A 23,844-nucleotide genomic window follows, 5' to 3' on the forward strand; every position below is an offset into this window, starting at 1 on the left:
GCATATGGACACAAAAGTAAATGTGTACATGAGCATGGGGTCACGTACGCATGCGACACTTGAGCATGCAACCCGTCTACATGAAGACACTTGAGCATGCGAAACGTGGATATGCAGACACTTGAGCATGCGACACTTGAGCATGCGACACTTGAGCATGCGACACTTGAGCATGCGACACTTGCGCATGCGACACTTGCGCATGCGGCATTTGAGCATGCGACACTTGCGCATGCGACACTTGAGCATGCGACACTTGCGCATGCGACACTTGAGCATGCGTCACTTGAGCATGCGGCATTTGAGCATGCGACATTTGAGCATGCGACACTTGAGCATGTTCGACTTGAGTATGGGATATTTGAGCATGCGACACTTGAGCATGCGACACTTGAGCATGCGGCATTTGACCATGCGACACTTGCGCATGCGACACTTGAGCATGCGACACTTGCGCATGCGACACTTGAGCATGCGACACTCGAGCATGTGACATTCGAGCATGCGACACTCGAGCATGCGACACTCGAGCATGCGACACTCGAGCATGCAACAATTGAGCATGCGACACTTGAGCATGTTCGACTTGAGTATGGGATATTTGAGCATGCGACACTTGAGCATGTGAGCATGATTTGTGTGAAAAGCTTCAGAAATCGCGGTAGAGCAATAAAGGTTGTCATTGCTCCACATATATTGGAATCGCGTTCACACGTATCAGACGAACTAAATCAGTGGTTCTTAACCTTTTTCATACCGTTACCCCCAAGAAGAAAATGACAGGATGCAATTACCCCTTTTCAAAAAATAACAAATTACAGCTTGCACTCAAAGTGACGTCATAATGTACACTGAAATGCCTGTTAAGAATATCAATTCAATGGGAAGGCTGATGCTGTTTTTGTGTTATCCAGTGGTCACATCTAGGAAAAGGGGAGGATAATAGATAGCATCTCATACAATTGTCAATCACAAACTTATTTCGTTTTGATGGATACCATTGAAGGAAAGTCAATCAGAAAGTTCAACGCTATTATGACGAAAAATGGTTATTCATTTTGAAGGTGATACCAAAAGGTTCCAACATATTCCCATATTTTCTTGTAAGGCATTTCGATGATGCCAGACATAATTTTTTCTGACTGGACTAGACCACTGCACTGTTCAATACTGACAACTATATTTTTACGATATTGCTACTGCATTATAAGCGTAAAGCTGACCTTAGACGGCCCTTGTTGTCTTTCAATTTGCCAGCATATGTAACAATATATGATCCTTACTACTGCAAAATAAATTGGACTTACCTAGCATTATACTAAACTACATTCGACCCTGTTATTCATAATCACTATTGGTTCTGGTTACTATGATATCAGAATAGGCATGGCATGTTAAGTTAAACAAAATATATATCCTACAAGCTTGCAAAAAGAGATGTTAGCCTACATTAATATTTACGTTATAAGTGCGGCGTCATAAGTTTATAAGAAATTTCACTTCGAATTACCCCCCGAAAATTGGCAAATTACCCCTTTGGGGGTAATTACCCCCAAGTTAAGAACCACTGAACTAAATGAATATATCCTTTTGTGAGACGAAAGCGATTACAAATTCGCATTTCGACACGGTACTTATTATTTTATTTTGCGGGTCTCTTTTGATAGGGAAGTTTTACGTGCCGTGGGTGGGTAGGGGGAACATTAGGGTTCGAAATGGGTTAGGGTCCATGCTGCGGTTAAGGTATCCCAAGATTAGGGTTGGGGGTGACGGATATTAGGGTTGGTTAGGGTTAGGGTTAAGGTATCCCACGATTAGGTTCGGGGATTATGGGTATTAGGGTTGGGAGGGGGATATTAGGGTTAGGGTAATAGGGTTAAGGGTAAGGTATCCCAAGATTAGGGTTAGGGTTTGCGTTAGGGATATGGTATCCCAATACCAGGGTTGGTTAGGGTTAGGGTTAAGGTATCCCAAGAGTCGAGTTAGGGTTTGCGTTAGGGTTAAGGTATCCCAAGATCAGGGTTGGGGTGATGGGTATAAAAGTTGGGAGTGGGGATATTAGGGTCGGAGGAGGGGAGATATATTATGTACGGGCTGGTATAAATCCATGATTTTGACGCTAGTTAAATGCACCTAACATATGAAAAATGCTCAAGTGTCGCATGCTCAAATGTCGCATGCACAAGTGTGACATGCTCAAATGTCGCATGCGCAAGTGTCGCATGCGCAAGTGTCCTCATGCTCATTTGTCATCATGCTAATATGTAACCATGCTCATATATCACCATGTACAAGTGTCAACATGCTGAAGTGTCCCAATGGTTATGTGCCCCCATGCTCACGTGCTACCATGCCCATATGTAACCATGTTGATTAGACTCAATGCTAAAGTGTAACCATGCTCAAGTGTCGCATGCTAATCTGTTTCCATGCCCATGTGTCCCCTTGCTCATGTTTCACCCTGCTGATATGTCCCCATGCGCATGTGCCCCCATGCTCATGTGTCCCTATTCTCATGTGTTACCATGCTAATGTGTCCTCATGCTATAGCGTCGCATGCTTAACTGTCGTTTTTCATTGTGTCGCATGCTCATGTGTCGGGCAAACCCTGAACTATCGACTCTACAGCAGAACTGGCGCATGTGATATCATCGCCGGCCTAAATTATAGCGTCTGCTTCATGATTTGCCTACTACAGGCCTCGCATGATTTATCTGCGATATCTACTTACGTGATTGTTATGTCATACTGGCTTAACACTCTGACAGCATGAAATTGAATACCTTTGAATCTGTGCAATCGGCCACGAACAGACTTGAACGGACGTAATTGATTAACGCTAATACTGAAACATCAGAAGATGTGTGTTAAGGCCGAGTTATCAAAAGATACGACAGGCCTGAATCACCTGAAGTCGGTGCCATTACAGAACAGTGATCAGATTCCACAGTAGACCTCAATCGTATTGATTTGTGAAATAGTTCGTCGTCACCGAGGTCGCGTAATCTACTGTGCGCGCGAGTCTTGGTGAATAGGGAATAGTTGATATTGAAGTGAGATCTAGGAATCGCAAATTAACCGCTGGACTCGCTGGCAAACTTACGCGCACACGTAAATTCGTCAACATGATGAAGCTTCTCCTATCCATGTATTATGAGCATTTACCCATGTATTAACTGTAATAAATTGATGCCAACTTGGTAAATTTGAAACAATTTCAAACCCCTTCCTTTTTCACCTGGCAACCCAGTGTAAAAATAAAAGTCGGCGCCTATGACTAAATTCACTAACCAAGTTCTGTAGTGATCAATAAAAAGACTTGGAGAAGAAGAAATCAGAGATCATTACCGAGCTCGAATCATTTCAAGCAATACTCCACTTACATTCGAGTAATAAAATTGTTATGTGTAACCTACATAAAAGTGGCATTTTAACTCACATGAATTGATTCATATACAAGATATGCAACCAAATTGTTAAAATTGCGACTTGCAAGCAAATGAAAATAAAAGGAATGAAGAGATACATGGATATGAATAGACCTGGGATTGACTTGTGGTGTGCAGAATATATAGGCATATCGAGCCAGATGGTATGTCATACTGCATCACTGAGAACACAGGAACAATACCATCATCTAGTGACAAGATACAATTCTAATCGAATTATCCAGGAATGCATCCTGCGAGTGAAACAACGTCTTATCAAATTTTATTGGATCAAGCAATTATAAAGGGTGGAAATATAGATTTCATGTTGTGGGGGATGAAGATAAAAAGGTTGGGAACCAATCTTATAAACAGACAATAACTTCCTTTGATGTAATTTCGCAGTTAATGGTACTGCTAGCAGATTCTGCTGTGATTTTCAAATAATCCCGTGTGTATATATTATATATTCCATCTTCAATGAGTAGGCAACCTATGTATACATCGCTGACGACATGTGCTATAGAGCAGGAGGTTCTCAACCTGGGGGGCGAGAAATTTTTGTATAAATTGTGACTAAACATGTGTTTCACAACCAATCTGAAGAGACGATTATTGAAGATTAAACTTAATTCGTATTCTAAAAAGCTTGCCAAGCTCAAACTTCAGCAGTCGCGCTCAACGGAGTATAGGCTGGCTTCAACTTCATTTGAGCAAATTTTTGATTATCTTTGAAGATTTAGAGAAATTCTGACGTGCAAGTCATTCATTACTTTATAGCTTTGGCAGTAGCCTGAATCTCTGTGCGCTAGGTAGCGAACTGCACTGCCTAAGACAAAATTAGATGTAATATAGGTTGCCCGGTTTCGCCCTCAATTTGGCTATAAATCAACACAATTTAATTCATTTCCAAAACTGATCAAATTTAGCATGGCAGGACAGAACGACGCCGTGCTCTCTGTAGTCACTACCGGCATCGGGATTAGTTTCAGTGCAACCTAACTTGAAATGGATTGATGTCCTTTTCAGTGTTTTTTTTTGTTATTTTCAAACAAGTTTGGGGAAGTTTGTCAGCAATGTAAAAGACTAAACAACTGGAATGCGGATTAAACATTGGCGTAAGATATACCTTATGCATATTATCAGATCAGGGGTGGGCAGCCGGTACGGCCGTAGAAGGGAATTTGTGCGGCCGTCGACGTCTAATTCAATTAGTATGTGTTCGCAGCCGTAGACATGCAAATTGCAATTACGAATTCACTCCCGGATTTTCGAGAGGCCGTTGTGAAAAGTAGAATAGTCCTGAGTTCACCGGGAATGGATATGGACAGTTTACCATATGCATTTTGCGTCCAGATTGTTCATTGCGACTATGCCCTAGAATGATGCCTTAGGCTACATAAGTAATCGAAATGCGACCATGATAAGCAGGAAGGTTGCCCACCTCTGTATTAGATGATGTGCTCTTTTTGACAAGACGATAAATGTAAGGGGGGTCAGGGGGCGCGATTTTTTTGACCATCGCCAAGCGGGTCGCGTGTCAAAAAAGTTCGAGAACCGCTGGAGTAGAGGGTTGAGGCCGAGTCATAGTGTAGTGACTTGAGTCCGAGTTCAAGTCATTGTGTTCACTGTTCAGTTTCGAGTTCAATCTGGTTACACCCACTTTTTTGAACTCCGATCAAGCGATATGGAATGGCTCGCATTCATAATATCGTAATTTTCTCGAGTCCTAACAGTCTCCGGCCCTATTTTCAAAGTATCAGGACTGACAGACGAAATTAATAATGTCGTGACTTTTCTTTACTTTGAAGTTACAATGAAATGTTTGTCTTGGTCATTTTATTCGGGAGTCATATTATTTGGTTCGAGTCAAGCACACACAATGACTAGAGTAGGCGTACAAGTGGAGTCAATACATAAATTGACTCTAGAAGAGTCATTTTACGCATTTGGAAAAATGACTCGAGTCAAGTTGAATTGATCATCAAAATTCCTGACTCGAGCCGACTCGTTACAACCATGGCACGGTGCCTGTTGAAGACGCGCTAGTTCAGGCAACGATGATATCGCGAACATCAGGCCTGCTCTACCGGATTTTTCAGGCCAACGGTGATATTATGCTCTCTGGGCCTATTGCAGATGCGCTAGTTCAATACAACGATGACACCGTGCGCACCAGCAATGTTCCCTCTAAGCTGCGCACGTGCGCGAATGCGCAGAGCTGACACGGTCTCTGCGCACAGAAAATCCAAGTTGCGCACAAAAAATCCGAAGTGATGACCTATTTTTTTAGGAGTTATGCACTGTTTTCCAGGTGTCTGCGCAGTGAGTTGGATGGTGTGCGCAAACTCGTCAAAAATTAGAGGGAACATTGCGCACCAGGCCTGTTATAAGCAATTGTTCAGGCCTACTGCAGACGCGCTAGTTGAAGCCAACAATGATATTACGCGCAGCAGGCCTGTTCTACGCGATTGTTCAGGCCAACGGTGATATCATGCGCTTGCGCACCACACATATCCTAGCCAATAAATGAGGCCAGAGACGATAGCGCACGCAAAGCAATCAATGCCTTAATTATTGCAGTATTGGAGATAGAATGGGCATTTCAGAAGGACTAGCTTGCAAGTTTGAATAGGAAGGGGCTTTGACCTCCGAAACCACCTCTCTAGCTATACGCCTGCGTCGAACACTTTTTGATAGTGGTCAAGTGATGAAAATTACCATCTCAAGTACTGTTGTAGTTGACTCCGCTTATTTCAGAAACTTTCGCTTGAATGAAGCGAAAAATCAATCGTTCGTTTCATTGTCATGCATGCATGCAGACAAGACATCAAAAATACTATAAACTGTACTGTCTGGTGATAAATGAATTGCAGCTGCACTACATTACAGTAAACGCATAAGACGCATAAGAGTTGTACGTCAGGTTAGTTGTATTGTAAAATATTGCAATACCAAGGGTCTCAATAAATTATAAATATCTAATTACTGTGTAACAGACATAACATAAATAAGGTTAAAACAGTAGCCCACAGCAATTATTTAACTACAGTATTAATCCAGGCACCCAACGGCTGAAAGAGGTTCTGTAAGCCGGGATAACTTTGGACAATTTTCAACAATTCTGATTTGTATCTTGGTAATGCAAGGGTGTAGGGGAGGCAAGTTTTGTGTTTTCCAGGGGTCATGGAGCAAAGATTAGAATTACCTTATCCAAAATCATCATGGTCATAAATAAGTACCGTAATTTTCCAAGTATAGTACTCCCCCCTATGTATAATACGCACCCTTAACATAGCATGTATATTCTGGGAAAAAGCCTGTACCCATGTATAGTACGCACCCTGCATTTCAGTACATGAATAGTTCCGATTTCGTATAAGATGCTATTCTGTTTTGCGATGTCACTCTTGAACAATCATTACACAAAAACGCTAATCATTATACAATTAGCGGGATTGTCTTTAAACGATAGTAGATAGCAGCCAAAGCCTGCGATGCGGGCGGCGCGATAGTTCAGACTAGCGAAACGAAATCTTGAGCACGAGGAGATGTGATTGCTAATCATTATACAATTAACGGTATTCTCCCTAAACGATAGTAGATAGCAGCCTGATATATCAGGTGAGAATTGAAGATTCCCTGTGAGCACAGGCGATTTTAGTGTGAGACAATCTCGTTACCTGTGAGACACTGACGATTTTGCTGTGAGACTATCTCGACACAGGTGATTCTGCTGTGAGACAATCTCGTTCCCTGTGAGACACCGAGGATTTTCCTGCGAGAAAATCACCATTGCCAATAAGAAATACATAGGCCACCCGCACAATAGCGATTTTCTCACAGGAAAATCCTCCCTATCAATTTTTGTCGAGAGTGATCTTCAAGAAAAACTATAGAGAGAATAGCGTGGGTAAGACAAGCAGTGAGCAAGAGCCTCCCTGCCAGGTGAGCACGGGGCGCCAATTCATGAGGAACATTGTGAGCAGTGAAAAAGGCATCCGGCAAGCCGTCAGGTGAGCACCTGCCACCGATTCCAAACGGGATCACATTGGCTGAGAAAGGATAAATGCTTGATATAAATATGTAAAACTACTAATATTAATAACGAAGGTTAGTCATTCTGAAATTTATCAGGCCAGGCGTGACCATTACGTTTCCTATTAAGCTATTCATAACATGACCGCTCGCCATTTCAGAGCGTATGATGCATATGAATAAATAGGTGAGTCCAGAGGGCCAGTTTAACATGGATATTTTGCGTCCAGTTAATTCATCACGACCATGTCCTGGAATGCAGTCGTAGGCTATATGAAAAATCGAAATGAGGCCATGAATAACAAAAGGGTTGCCGACCCCTGATATAGGCCTACTAAATTTGGTAACGCTAATGTGACATTATAGCAAAATTAGGTTATAAGAGAAAAGTATTTATTGTTTTGTATAACTAGGGGGAGAACTGGGATTTTAAATTTCTCGCTATTTCTTTAAATCCTGCTTCTTAAGTGGTAAGATTGGGTCAAAGGCGGTGGTGATGGTTTCACTGACAATGACAATAATATGTAAGACTCTTACAGATACGACATTCATTCTTCATAAAGATCATGTTTGAAAACGGTGACTCGTAGCTGCAACTATAGAGCCCGACATTGCCAGAATTTGCACTGCTAATTTTATGCAAATAAACAGTGATGAAAATTTATTTGTTAAAAAGCATGTATTACTAAGCAGGACTAAAAGCAGTGGTAGTTTTTGCAATAAATTGGGCGTGACGGAAGAGTTTCTTGCATAGAATGATGAACTCATCAAATATTTACCTATTCTATGCAAGTAATCCTTCTGTCACGCGAAATTTATTGTCAAAAACAACCGCGGAGGCGGATTACAGTCTGGCGAGTCTGGCCTGACCTACCTACGCTGTCATCGAATGATGTGAATCGGATTATCCTGATCAAAATCGATCAATGAACGATAGCTGCATTATGGCTATGTAACTGATATACTCATCTGAGATCTGATTAGCTGACACGAGCAAGAATTTCTCTAAAATACGTATACAAGTTACACCTTTGACAGGGAAGAACACGTGAACATCATTTCATTCCGCAAGCTAAAGCTACCAAGCTGCGCTTTCGCTCAACGCTTGTTTCCTTGTAGGGAAAGCCCCGAAGTAATCCGCAGTGATGAGCATCGGAGTGGAGTCGGAGTTGATTCGGAGCGGAGTTTTGCCAATTTTGTGACAGTCGGAGCGGAGTCGGAGTTTACTACAGATATTTGTTCGGAGAATTTCGGAGTATTGTAACTTTTGTCTCTGATATATTTGACCAGAATACACTATTGACTATGATTACAAACCAAAACACAGACAGTTGACACCTGGTAAAGTTGTAATATGACGGGTAACATGCAATAATGATTGCTAAGTGCATAAAAACCAGCCATCTGCACTGCAATTGAGGACTGGAGAGTAAATAATACTATGAGGCCAACCATATTATCACATGTACCATGTTGTACCATGTGTACCATGTACCATGCTTGCCACTGTTTCGGATACTTGACGAGATTCGTCGGAGTATCTCGGAGTCTGGGATTGAGCTCTTCGGAGTCGGAGGGAGTTTTACTCAGACACTAAAGTTGTCGGAGGGATTCGGAGTTTCGAAAAGCACTATCCGCTCATCACTGGTAATCCGTCAGGCATTAGCGCCGTCTAGCGTCCAACGTCCAACGAAAATAAACAACTGCTGCGGGAAGAAAAATATTCGTGTTCGACAGTTCTATTAATATTATCTGATGAAGTTATGAATCAGTACCGTCCTGTCTACACCTTATGATCCGTCTCTATACTTCATAATATCATAGGGTTATCGGACGACCTGTTTTAGGACGATTTGTCCTCTTTTTTGAAAGTGGTTCCGGGGGACGCCTAAATGTCCTCTTTTTTTGAGAATTTGTCCTCTTTTTTGAAAATTCTGATTCAATGTACGTGCCAATTGGACTGAGATTTAGGTAGTCAGCGCTCAAATAACGGTCTGGCTGACATTTTCGGGACTTGAGCCAGAAAATGACATTTTTAGCAACCAACGGAAGAAGATGTGATATAAGTCGGTATTTAGGGATTTGGGGCGGAAAGATGACTTTTTTTAGTCAACCAACCAACCACAAATTTACTCCAGCATTGTAAATCTGAAAATTTTCAAAAAGTGTCCTATTTTCAGATTCGCAATCCTAATATCAGCTCAATTCAAACTCAGTAGATCTGTTCATACAGCGAGCAACGTATCTCAATACACAGCGAGGAATCGGTTCAAAATCAATACACCGAAGCATCAGAACATTAATAACAGCAGGCAGCATTTTTTTTTCTTTCAAAAATCATGATGCGTGAGATCGATTAAGAGGTACATTATGGGCGCTGAGTCTACGAACGGTATTACTTTTGCCGAGTTATTGCCTCTTCCTGGGTCTGGATATTGGGTAATATAGGTTAACTCGCGCTTGAAGAGGTGAATATGGTCTTGGATTAGTTTATATCATCTCCCATGTTGTACCAACATGTGCGTTGTAGTGCACTGATAAAGCAATAATTAGTTTTATCCTGAAAATTATCATTTAGAGCAGGGGTTCTCAACACGCGGCCCGCGACATCTTCCATCATGAACGCAATTATTAGTGGCACGGTATTGTTATATATCAATTTAGCTACTTGGCTCTCTTATCACACCGTCTCTCTTTCATTTAATTACTCATTCTTTGATGTGTTGATGCTTCCTAGTACATCTTTTTAAATAATGTTCCACTCACCCCGAATGATTTGAACAGAAACAAGAACAAGGAACGGGGAATTAAACGTCGGAAACTGGGTTTGTAACTCTGTGCGCAACAATTAATTTGCTTTCTGGGATATAAACGGTAAGCCAATGTGTCAGATTTGTCGAAGAACACTTGTAGTAAAGAAGGGTTGAAGCTTACAATGGTACCACGACAGTTTCTTCTGGAGTTATACATATCACCTGATGTTAGAAAAAACGCTGCTACGCAGGTGTCAAACCAAGCAATTCAAATTTCGAGACATTGTTAAAATTGCCGACGACGTTACAGACGCATCGTTCAAAATTGATTGGAATATCGCTAAACCAAAGAAATCTGCTAGAGAAGGTGTATTTCAATAACACTTTAACATACTGTGGGAATATTCGCTGTTTCCGGCGCTTAACACCAAGGACAACATCACCTGACAAATTTCGACGCTACAATTGTCTGATTCAACCGTGACCAGATGAGTAAAAGCAATGTCAGTCGATCTTTTACCGCATGTTCTGGAACACGTTGCCGCGAAGACTACTCTAGCCTAGCATTGGACTAATCCACTGGCTCCACATACATCGCAGAGCTAATTAGCTGGGTGCATTTATCAGAGTGGGCATATTTGCAGACGAAATGCTGGCGGGGAAAAAGTGGGGAGGGACCAGCGAAAAACAGCAACTTGATAAAGCTGACTTTTGTAACTATGGAATGAAAGGAGAAGGGTTGATTGCTTTGCTCAGAAATGACCGCTCATATATTTGCGAGCTTAAAGTGATAATTGCCTCAGTACCGAAAAAGTGACAGTAATTTAATGCTTGCTCGCTCACGCTTTGAAACAGAGAGTTCGGTTCTCTGGTGGAAGCGTTCGAAATATCATATAACGACTTGGTAACGAATGCAATGTACACTCCATGAAAGGAGTTACTTGCGCCCCTGGAAGATACTTATTCTCACAAAAATACAGCAACTGCAAACTTACGATCGCCGCCCATCAATGCTTTGGAATTCATAAAAATGTCCTAAATGTCCGTATACGATTGGTAGATAGGCTACAGAAGCCCGGATTTAATAGTAGCCAAAAAATACAAGGTAATAATGTTCTGCGGCCCGCAGCTTCATTTGCTGTTGAAATGCGGCCCGTTATACAACGGAAGTTGAGAACCCCTGATTTAGAGACTATTTTTCCGACAGATTACGTCACTTACCACCCCCTCATTTAAGCTACAGAATGAGTCAAATGACACTTATCTTTCATCACCGATGATTAGTTGGCTCAGTTTAACATGCTTTCGGACGTATTTTAATATTAGATGCTGTCCCATGCTAACATTTTTAGAAATTTCAATTGGGTGTTTTATTAATATGTTGAAAATTGAGTGATAGCTAAACAGAGAAAGTGTCGTCATGACCTAGATTTGTTTTGCTACATATGTTACGAGAACACGTTGAACATGTAGCGATTCTATAAGTCAAATGTCACCAAGTGCACTTACAAGGAGTAGGCCTACTTTGGAATGAGGTTGAGAGATCAAGTTATAAACGCCAGGCAGCGCAAACGGTCCACCAGCTGAAAATTCGCGCTTATGGACAATTTGCGATCCCCATAGCATAGTGCGAGTCAAGGTACGAACCATTGATGATTGATATTTTTACCTGAATGAGATGTAAGGTTGGAACAAAAACAAGAAGTGATAGCACTTCTTAAACAATGACACTCTGCTTTACACCCAATTACCCATTCCCCCGGAATTCCAGTTGCAGTTTCACATCCCTGCCAGATATGATTTCGAATGATGCTACGATAGAGAACAGTGGTTCCCAACGTGGGCGATATCGCCCCCCAGGGGGCGATTTGTCGGTCCAGGGGGGGCGAAAATAGCCAAGGGGGCGATAGGGGGGCGAAAACGGACGGAGGGGGCGATGGCGCGTTGAAATGGCTATATTGGCGTCCATGACCGTAACTGCCACACCCAAACCCCCCAATTGGGATGGGGGACCCAAGCTTGAAGGGGGCCCACAATTTTTTCGTGAATTAACAATAACTTTGGAGTATTATTTTAAAAATTTAGGCAACTTTTTCAAAACGTTTCGGGCTGCGCGCCATTGCGTATCACATATTTATTGCTTATTGGATACCCTTCCCCCAGGAAGTAATACGCATGAGGTATAAAAATGGGCATCTCGGCGTCAGCCATTGTCACACCATGACGCACCAAGACATATGAAGTTTCAGGCCATGTAACATGCGACTCCGAGAAGTGTGCAAAAACGAGAAAACCTTGGCGGAAAAGGACTCCCTTTATGCTGACCGAATTCGATAAATATACGATATACATCGATATTTAATTGTCCAAAGGCACCTAAATGGCAGGGGCCAAATGTTTCTGTCTTGCCTATCAGAACCCTGCAAAAATTATGCCATCTCGCAGAGAAAAATTAATTGCCAGTGCAGAAATACCAATTTGAAATCGTGTGCGTCTTTTAGTCTAGTTGTATGGGCGATTTGAATATCTTTTGACATATCAGACAGGCAACGAAATGTCATTACGTAACGTCATTATACCCACGGGTCCGCCCGAATATGTTCAATCATTATTCACGGGCCCTACATTTTCCAAGACACCTCACTCAGCTTTATCGGTAAATCTGAATACATGACCTATCGATCTCGCTTCCCATGACATGCCGCCCTATTTCTTGTCGCATTCTTCTTCCATACTATCTTCTTTACTTTCATTCAGTGTGCATGCCTCCTCTTTACATCGCCTAGGCCAAGGTGGGTGTCAGATTCCATAGACTACTCCTTGTCGCTTCGACATCTTCCTGTCTTTTCATTGTATCGCATTTTTGTGGTGTATTGAACTGATAAAATTGCTAATAAACCAATGATGATGATGATGATGAGCAGAGAGAGTATAAAAAATTGACAGCAATATATATGCAATTCCCGATCATATTGACCGATTCAATCATGAATGATAGCAATTTTTTGCGCTTCGCGCGAATTAAGCCGACTAACTAAAGAGTCAAAGAATTTGTGCTGAGAAGTAGCGGTAAAGAGGTATCGGCGGAGTTTGATCTGCGGGATGCATAAGTTTGCTTTATCGCCCTGTGGAGCGGGCTCAAGACCAACGTATTGGGGCGGGGGGCTGACGAAGTGCTGTTACGGTACTTTTGGATTGAAGTCAGAGAAATCTCCTTTTTTAGTCAACTCACCAAAATTTAGCTGGAAAAGTGTAATTTCGAGGTCGAGCCGAGAAGTTGACCTTTTTTCTTAGTCAACTCGCCGGTTATTTCAGTCTGTATGCCCATTTTCCGTTCCCAATATTTGGGGGGCTATGATCGGTTTGGAGTTTGAAAAGGGGGCGATGAGCCGAAAAAGGTTGGGAACCACTGATATAGAACGTAGTGGAAGATGTAGATTGCACTAGTATATGCTGTAGAAAATCCATTACCACCGTCTACTCAACATTATTATCACAAATACAGAGTGAAACAACGCCATTTACTCGAGATCAGCTAAACAACGAAGGTCTTGACTTATATTGAGACGACAAAAAATAAACAAACTATGGGGATAACGTGGGGGTGATGTTCACGAACGTTCTTTGGTCAAGGATAAGCATCAAGCAGGATCATAAACGTTCAGTATCATCGCTTCCCCCAAACAAGCGGGAAGTATGAGTGAAGAACGAGGTGGAAGGTTTCTCCTATAAATCAAATAAATGGGAGAGGAATATCAAGATAGTTAGGATGCTCACAGTATGGCTGATTACTCCCAGCTGCCTATTGCGAATCCGTCCCCATCGAAATCGTATAAGAGGACTTTCGTGCAGATGACTTCAAGCTAATTTGAGTTAATAATAGGAGTTATATCTAAGAACTTCACTAATGCACATCCCGATATTGATTTATTTCTACGCGAAGATTTGAATACTGCAGCAGACCTTTAATGCAATGTCCCCAGTTAACGCCGGGTGTCTGTTATGAAGGAAATATACTGTGATTGTAGTACTAGGAGGAGTTGACCATATCATGACAAATATTAGAAATTTATTTATTCTAGTGTTGCGCAAGCTTAGTCAATATTCATCATTGTTACGCCAAACATAAGTCCTAGCTATGGTTCTGCCTTTTTCCTATCGCTAGAACTTTACGATTGTTCCTATTGGCTTAAACGCTACAATTACATGCATTGTTACGCATTTTCTGGTATAAAAACCCAAGTTTATCTCAAGTCGGCCCTTGAGACTTCAGATTCATCCACGAACGGTACGTATCTCTTCTGCAATACATTCGACCGAGTGAGAGAGAGATATGATATTCTTTCTCGCCTGCACCATCGAGATGCTTTGGCGACGGAGTTGCGATACGGCCCCATGAGGTCTAGTCTGCGCCCCCGTTTTTTTTTCTCCGGCTGAGCTGCGGATACCATTTTTCGAGTCTTTTCGAACCCACGACCTACCGCTCGAAAAGCCGGACGCATAACCATTACACTATCTCGCTCGGTGAACATGTGAGTTAAGGAATCACTGCCTAAGACAGCCAGTCGCCAGCTCAGCTACGTGGCTCCAGCTCGACACACACCCCTTCTGTTACAATACTCATTGATTAACAAAAATATTGCTTGTTCGTTTATTTTGTCCGTATGTTTTCAAATTGTCGTCTTTTTGTAGGTTCAGGCATTGCAGTTGCTCGGCAACTTAAGGGTTTAAGTTAATAAACAACCAACCAATAATTAGCATGGAGCTTATTATAATTACATCACGTACTACACATCAAGCATGCTTTAGTAAATACTAATGACGTAATATTTCACGTAGTCACTCTCTCGTTCGAGAGACTGCAAAACAGTGGAGTCTCTCTCATATCAGATGAGACTCATTTTACGCTACCTACGGTAAACATCGACGAATAAATCCTGTATTGAGCAATCTCTTGGTTCAAGAACTTACTACAGAGTTGACGTTCAAGTTAAGTATAGCGCAGCAATTACCTACAATACACAGGTTACGCTACTTTGCTACTTCAGGACGACACTGCAGCATACATGGTTTGTTATTACCTAATTACAGCTATTTGTTGTTTACTTCGAACACATTGATCGGTATAGGAAGCTTATTGTAGCAAAATATATTACGATAATCCAAGGATATCTAGAAGTTCTTGGTATCCCTGCGAGAATCCTATGAAAACACGAATAAATAAGACATTTTTGTGTTCGATATCTGGAAAAGAATAGATTTATTCAGCAGTTTCATTCCGCCTATCTAATTTCTCACATGCTCGTAGTTTCAGTACAGATGGACCTACTAAAACATTAATTATAGGCTGTTCGAATAAAATGTATCCTAGTTTGAACAAAGTAAAATAATGTCCAAATTCAGTGGTATCTTGAAAAATAGAGTGAACTCGCAGAAACCAATGCCATTTTCGAGCTCAGCGCCCCCGATTTACCCGGAAAACGTTCCCAGCTACCATGATGAATTTTTTTGTTGTCTAGTGTAATTTTCATTCGGACGTACCCGGGAAAACCAGAGCACTTTCAAGATTAATCATCGTCACTCATACCGGGAGATTTATGGTTAGCGAAGAAAGTTACAAAATATTCCGAAAACTATGGTATGGTTCTCGATTCGTTTTTACTCTCGCTGTTTGTTGACACTAAGTGGATACTCCACGTTTTATGACTTTCGCTTGATATGAAACCGCGTTTCACATCGTTAATTCGAGTACACAAATTTGAAACGCTGTCGATGTCAAACCGCCCAAAATAAAATTTGGAAATACCCAATAAAAGCAATTTTTGGCTAAAAATAACACTGCCTGTGCCAAAGGCATCCTTGACATATGGTAAAACTATCATTATGTAGATGTTTATCGAAGTCGTGCCTGGCGATTGCAGTATGGACTCTTACTTCAATGGTTCACGAATCCAATTTTCTTGTCTAGCCCCGACATCTGAGCTAGGAGTGAAACTGAGTATGCGGCAATATCATTGGCAAAGAAGCTTCTGGCAATGTTCAAGGTTGTGGTTCACATCAACAAATATTTACTTGGCTAACTACATTCATAATCTCCCTTCAATCCGTTGACTTGATATCTACCGGCAGTAGTTTTAGCATGCCCTGGAAGTCGCTTATTCTATACCTATTTAACGCAGAGCGAACGTTTGTAGTTGTTATAATTGTATATCTGACTCCAAGAAGGTTGCGTTTACAATTCGCTGCGTGTTTCTTCTTCCGTTCGACGGACCGGCCTTGTTGGCTGACGTACCACGAAGCCTGTCTATTGCACACGTATTCGATGGATCACACTGACGAATATATTTTGTTTCCGTCTCCCCGACTTGTAACTTTATTGAATGTCACGTACGGTTCAAAATGCAATATATATTTCTCGCAATTAGCGAAGCACTTATAAATGTCTATCGACTTCCGAACTGGCTCATAATCATGCATGTATATCGACTTCCTCACCAGCTAATAATCACCAACGAATGCATCAACGTCTCTACGTGGTATTACATGCACCAAACATCGTACGATTTATTTCCATTATTGAATATTATTAAAATGGCGTTATACCAATATATTTCGTTAAAACCTACTCGAGCATATCAATGGACTAATTCTGTATCCAGTACGACACTGTAATTATAGCGATCCCTTTCAAAATCAACGATTTATTTGCTAAATTCAAAGTCAAGTAGCGTTGCTGCATGTTCTAATGAGTAACACACTCCGCGCAATTCGCATAAGGTGCACAAACGTCGTTGCATTGACCACAAGATTCGAACACATAAAAAACATCAAGTTTTCCAAGTAGTCAGCGATTAATGCAGCCAACGCATATGAATTGACGAGCAACAAATTATATTAAACAATAGTTCGATATCTCAATTTCAATTTTGTCACATCATTAAGATGCCTATTCAATTTAGGTTTCCAATTAAATGCTTCCCCACAAACATTGCATTTATGGCTTTTGACACCAACATGCATAGTCATGTGTATTCTAAGGCAGTCCTCTGATGTGAATTCTTTCCCACATACATCACATTTATGGATTGCGATACCAGGATGCGAACGAAGATGTCTATTTAAGTTATCTCTCAAAGTAAATCTTTTCCGACAAACATCGCGTTCATGGTTTTCGACAGTAGCATGTACAGCCAGCTATTTGCATACTGCAGACAAACCGCAAATGTCATCGCATTGAGAAAAAGATTTAAACGCATCAGTAAAAAAACTTCAAGTTTTTCACATAGTGAGCAATTAATGTAGTCAACGTTCTTGAGAGCGACAAATTATATCCAAACATTGTTCGAAATCTCAATCTCAATTTTTGACACCAACATGAATACCAAGATGCCTATTCAATTTGGATTTGAAAATAAATCTTCTTCCACAAACATCGCATCTATGTCTTTTAACACCAACATGTATAGCCATGTGTATTCTAAGGTTATCATTTCCAGGGAATTCTTTCCCACATACTTCACATTTATGGATTTCGATACCAGCATGCGAACGAAGATGCCTATTCAAGTTGCATTTCAAAGTATATCTTTTCCCACAAATACCGCATTCATGGTTTTTGACACTGCCATGCACAGCCATGTGTGATTTGAGTCCACCTTTTCGCATAAATTTTTTCCCACAAACACCACAAGTGTGATTTTCGACCCCAGCATGAATATCCATATGATGATTGAGATTACTAGTATGCTTGAATTCTTTCCCACAGACTTCGCATTCATATGTTTTGACTTTGAAATGCATCTTCAAATGGGTATGGAGGTCTTTTTTTCGGACGAATTCTTTTCCGCAAACATCACATTCATAGCTTTTACCACTAGCATGCACAGCCATATGTCCCCTTAGGCCCATATTTTGTCTGAATTCTATCCCACAAACATCGCATTTATAATTTTTGGTGTCAGAGTGCAGAGCCATGTGTGACTTGAGGTAAACCTTTGTCATGAATTTTTTTCCACAAACCTCACATTTGCTGCCACCCGAATGCACTTCCATATGTGAATGGAGGCCATCGCTTTGCACGAATTCTTTCCCACAAACATCACATTTATGATTCTTGACATCATTGTGAATATGCATGTGGTTTTTCAGATTATACCTACGAAGAAATTCTTTCCCGCAAACGTCACAGCTATGATTCTTGACACTGACATGCGTAGCCATGTGACTTCTCAGGTTACGTTTTAGCACAAATTCTTTCCCACAAACATCACATTTGCAGCTTATAACAGTAGAATGCACCGACATATGTAGACGGAGGCCGTCACTTTGCGCAAATTCTTCCCCACAAACATCACATTTATAATTCTTGACATCACAATGAATATCCATGTGATTTTTCAGCTTACTCCTGTTGGTAAATCCTTTCCCGCAAACTTCACAATTATGATTCTCGACACCAACATGCCAAGCCATGTGCCTCGTCAAGTTTCCTTTTCGCACAAATTCTTTCTCACAAACATCACATTTGTACCTTTCACCGCCAGCACGCTGAGCCTTGGGCAGCTCGAGGCCATAGTTTTGAGTGACGTCTTTTCCATAAGTAAGACATTTATCATCCTCATCCATGACACAAGAACGCATCTCAGTGTGTAAATTGAGGTCACCCTTCCGAGTATATTCTTTTCCACATACATCACAGTTATAGATTGTCATTCCGGCATGCATACTCTTATGAATAATGAGGCTGCACTTTTCAATGCCTTTATCACGACGAATGTCGCATTGGTGATACTTTGTTTGACCATTTTTGCACGGAGCTTTCAAATTCGTGTTAGAATCAATTGAGAGTGATTCCCCGTACATCTCAATGCAGGCTGTTTGGTAACAGAGGAGATCAAAAACGAGTTCAATCAAATGATGAAGTGCAAATCGTTGATTACTAATGTGTTGATGAATAGGCTAGTAATATTTTGTGTTACAGAAGACTGGATTAAAAAATCATCGTTAATATTTTCAATTGAGAGATGCATTTGATGTCAACAAAATTGAAACCCACATTTCCTACATAAAGAAAACTGTGCTAGTATCTGCATACATGTTGCGATCATACCCAAAGAAGTCGTATGAAGTGTAGAGGCTTAGCCAGACAGGACCCCTATAGCCGAAAGCATAGCGGTTTGAGCGTATAACCGAAAAGGCGAAAACGTATGTGATACAGACGTGCGTGCGTGCGAAGAAGCGTTCTCTCGTTTTTTTGCGAATCTGGCCGAAAGTGTACGGGCGCGTATCGAGTTGAAATATTTTGAACTTTATACGCTATCGGCGCTGCCGGCTGGTCGTTTATGTGCTTCAGTTGTATTTGGCTAGCGGGGCGCTGTTTTGCCGAGTGTTTTGAATCGCAGGGAGAAGAGATGCGGTGGCAGTGGCGTTGTTGTTTGGAGTAGCAGTACTAGTTTACATCAATTGTAGTTGAGTATAGTGCCAGCCTATCTTAGGAATATTGTTTACCGCACAGTATATTTGATGAGGACAGTATGAGATGGTAGGCAATCACGAAACCAGGTATGTCGCTATATTGAGGAGGGTTGGTTCGATTTACTTGGAATAAGGTCAGTCTCATGTTTGAAATGAGGATGTCAGTCTCATGTTTCAAATAAGGTCAGTCGCTATACTCACTATAAGGTCAGTTGCAGTACCAACATATTGTTGCAGTACCAGGCACGATTTCCCAGCGGTAACCCAGTCCGAACACATTCAAGACATGATCCGAACACGCCCCAGACACGATGTCTGAGTTACAACATAGTCCGAACACACCTCAGACACCATGTGCGAATGGCAGAACAGTCCGAACACACCTCAGACACAATGTCAGAATGGCAGTATATGCCGAACACACTTCAGACATGATGTCTGAACACGCCCCACTGTGACAACACAGTTCGAACACACCTCAGATATGATGTCCGAACACACCTCAGACATGATGTCCGAACACGCCCCAGACACCATATGTCCGAGTGCCAACACAGTCCGAACACACCCAAGACACATGTTTGAATGCCAACACCTCAGACATGATGTTCGAACATGCCCCTAGTGTCAACACAGTCCCAACACACCTCAGACACCATGTACGAATGGCAGCACAATCCGAACACACCTCAGACACCCTGTCTGAATGGCAGCATAGGCCGAACACACTTCAGACACGATGTGAGAATGTCAGCATAGACCGAACACACCTCAGACCAGGGGTGGGCAAACTTTTGAGCTCGTGGGCCGCATTCAACATCTGAATCCATTCGCGGGCCGCACTATATAAAATTGAGATTATAAACCAAAACGTGATATTGATATTTGATTATATAGCGAGGCCATGGAGATGATATATGGGCTTATTTAAAACAAGCCAAACATTACTTCGATGATATCGTACGCGCTGCAGAAACATATAGTGGCAAGATTTCATAGGCTGGCGGACCTCAATAACCAATTTGTCAAAACTATAGAGATGAAAGTCGGTTTGCCCGATTCTTAGAACCGGACTGAAATTTAAATCTTTGACAGCGATCTGTACACATATTTATTAATACCACTTTTGGTTCAGTTCCAGGACACACCATGCTGACAACATCATAACCATGTTAGCCTCAAACACGCTTCTACTATGTGTAGATAAAATATAAATACGCCAATTCTAAGCATACAGACAACGAATCTACTCAAGACACGCCCCAATCGTTTTTATAGGCGCAACACTGAAAAAATAAAAAATGAAGTGGACAATCTGAAATCCCACTCGTGATCCAAATTATGTCAATCTCGCTGAAGCTATCCTGCTGTGATATTAAGTATATACCTTAAATCAGTGGTTCTCATACACGCACCCACCCCTATGATGGTGAAATATTTCGCGCCCCCTTATTGTCATATTACAAAACGCAACCAGGATGCTAGCAAACGCAACGGGTATAGTTTCATGGTATGGAAGGTTACGACTGGGAATGAGAGATTTTTAAATATTTAATTTAGACTAAATACGGAGCAACAACTTTGAATTGGATGTAAATCGTGCGAATCGCAAAAATTTTTCAGTCAATCTCAGCTTTGCGCCCTCCTTTCTTATGCTTTCACGCCCCTAAGGGGGATGTGCCCACCAGTTTGAGAACCACTGATGTCTTAGAATTATCATGGTGAAATATACTCAGAAAAAGTCAAACAAGTCCCTGCATTAATTCGATTTTTAGTACGCATTTTATCAATATTTGAAAAAAGTTTCTCCAGACTCTCGAGGGCCGCCGCGGGCTGTAGTTTGTCCACCCCTGCCTTAGACATATGTCCGAACACGCGCCAGACACGATGTCCAAGTGTCAACACAGGCCGAACACACCTCAGACATAATGTCAGTCAACATGTTTTGATCGCAACAATATTTTGATCGGCGCCCGCGAAACGCTGACGGTCCGATACACACGAATAAAGCGGAAAGCCGAAAACCTGCCGAAAGCTGAAAACCGCTGCGCTTCGGGAAACCGCTACGCTTTCGGCTATAGGCGTCCTGTCTGGCTAGGCCTTAAGCGTAATTACTTTATTCGTCAACAACCTATATTTGTGAAGAGCCTTTCTCGACAGTGTTGATTTTCAAGACACGGCCACGTATATCAAGAAATGCAGCAACAGAATTCGCTTTCAAATATCCTCAATTTCTACGTAAATAATACGTTATTTTCAAGAATGGTCATTTTTCGCTGTTCATCAGCAGCCTACAGTTAATATTTAAACAAGACGGATAACGGTTGAGGTAAACGAAAAGCTAAACGATTGAGTTAACGACAATTGAGCTAAATTTGAACTAGGGTCAACACATTCCGAACACACCTCAGACACCATGTCCGAATGGCAGCACAGTCCGAGCACACCTCAAACACCATGTCAGAATTTTGCGCCTAAAAGATGGAAAATTACGGTAATTGGAATTTGATAAAATTTTTGCTGAATTACGATTTTATTTACAGCATATTGTTATGGAGACCGGACAAGCACAACATAAAATAATGGTTGTTTATTACCATAGTTTCACGATCAACAACCAACCAGTGCTCAAAGTGAGAACAATAACTGTGTCGCTCGCTACTTTGGTCAAGGATTATCTGGGTCTAACAGCAACATCAACCCCGTCAGAAAGAACAATTTCAATTGCATGTAATTATTTTAAGGCAAAAAGAAACTTATTGCAGGGCCAGAAACTTTTCGCACCCCAACTTTCATTAAATGCAATTGAACAGTTTTTGAACAAGTGAAAATTTAAAAAGCGTAACAAAATTTTTGTGATATGTAGTTATCAGGAGCCTTTTGCCCTTTGCATGTATAATAATTTTACACACCTTATCACTGACACCTGACGATTACCAATCACATTTCAGCTTGGTGTGTTTATTTGATTACATTTCATCGCTCCTCTTGTAGCCTATTCGTTGTTAGTCGTTGCTAGTCGCTTGAATTTTTTTTGTGTTTTGTATTTTCCAGTACTCATGATTAGGGATAGTTCGAACACGTTGGAGTTCTTTTAATTAAAGGGTATTCTATGTATCATCAATTGAACTGGAATAGCATACGGTTGTTACCTACGGTTGTCAAAGAGCACCTCTCTACCGGAGTTGGATTTATGATTAATCAATTACAGTTAACAATAATTGTAATTTTATATTTTGAGAATGGAATGGCATGTAATTGAACTGAATTCAAGTAATTGATCCAACTCTGCTACCAATCACAACGTACAACCGAAGCACCATGCTACCGCCTAAAAACGAATTCATCCGCATATATTTAGGAAAGATTCGAATTGAAAAAAAAGATTGATAACATGGAAGATTTTATTTACCAGAAGCCTACCTAAAAAAACGGAATATTTTGATCTAAAAAACTAAAACTTTGATATTTATTTCCTCGAAAACTTAATTTTGACAAAATTATGCCCCTAAACTGACAGTTTTTACATTTAAAAACTTTATTTAAACGAAACCTGGACCTATGAAGAGATCCAGTAGTTACATCAGGCATTATGGTAGAAATAATAAAAATTTGTTGTAGTACAACGAAAGATACTTTCCTGCATCCTTGAATAGAAAGTTTCTGCCTTACTAAATAGCTTGTCAAGAATGGAGAAAGAACAACAGCTGTTGGCTGGCAACACTGAAGTTGTGCATACACTGCTGGTGACACACAGTGTTGCTTCAATCTGAGTTCTGACAATGTTATGTTGTCTACACCAGTGGTTCTCAACCTTTTTCACCCCGCGGACCGGTGAACTTTCATAATTGAAATGAAGCCAAAATGTAGAGTATGCAACCGTTTTTTACAATTATATGATGCTAGAGCAGTGATTCCCAACCTTTTTATCGTAATTCCCCACTTCCGATTTATTCCGAGCCTTCATTCCCCACCTAAAATCTCTATATCCAATTATCCATATCTACCCTTTAAAGTGCTACCTCCAATAATATTTTGCTAGACTATGCTTAGTAAATAGTACGTGCTATTGGTGATTGTTAAGATCCCCGGAATTGATCAACACGCAATAAAATTAACGCAGCGCTGAACTAGTAACCGAAAACGCACCT

The 23,844-nt window shown here is 41.1% G+C and overlaps 1 protein-coding gene across 1 annotated transcript; it reads right to left on the reverse strand.

Annotated features, from left to right (window-relative positions):
• Positions 1-16,563: 16,563 nt before the first annotated feature.
• On the reverse strand, positions 16,564-23,569 carry LOC145444166 (uncharacterized). The gene is made up of 2 exons (XM_080322090.1): positions 20,077-23,569; positions 16,564-20,035 (listed from the first exon to the last, which is right to left on the reverse strand). Exon 2 carries the CDS (start codon positions 19,079-19,081, stop codon positions 17,576-17,578), a length of 1,506 nt encoding a protein of 501 aa, XP_080178216.1. The 5' UTR covers positions 19,082-20,035; positions 20,077-23,569; the 3' UTR covers positions 16,564-17,575.
• Positions 23,570-23,844: the final 275 nt, after the last annotated feature.

This window comes from Botryllus schlosseri, chromosome 1 (genome assembly GCF_051294905.1).
Source record: "Botryllus schlosseri isolate E-star chromosome 1, Bs_hap1, whole genome shotgun sequence".
In the NCBI taxonomy this organism is placed as follows: Eukaryota; Metazoa; Chordata; class Ascidiacea; order Stolidobranchia; family Styelidae; genus Botryllus; species Botryllus schlosseri.

Excerpts from the sequence above, each read along its gene's own strand:
- LOC145444166 (XM_080322090.1), bottom strand. The coding sequence starts at position 19,081 with ATGTACGGGGAATCACTCTCAATTGATTCTAACACGAATTTGAAAGCT.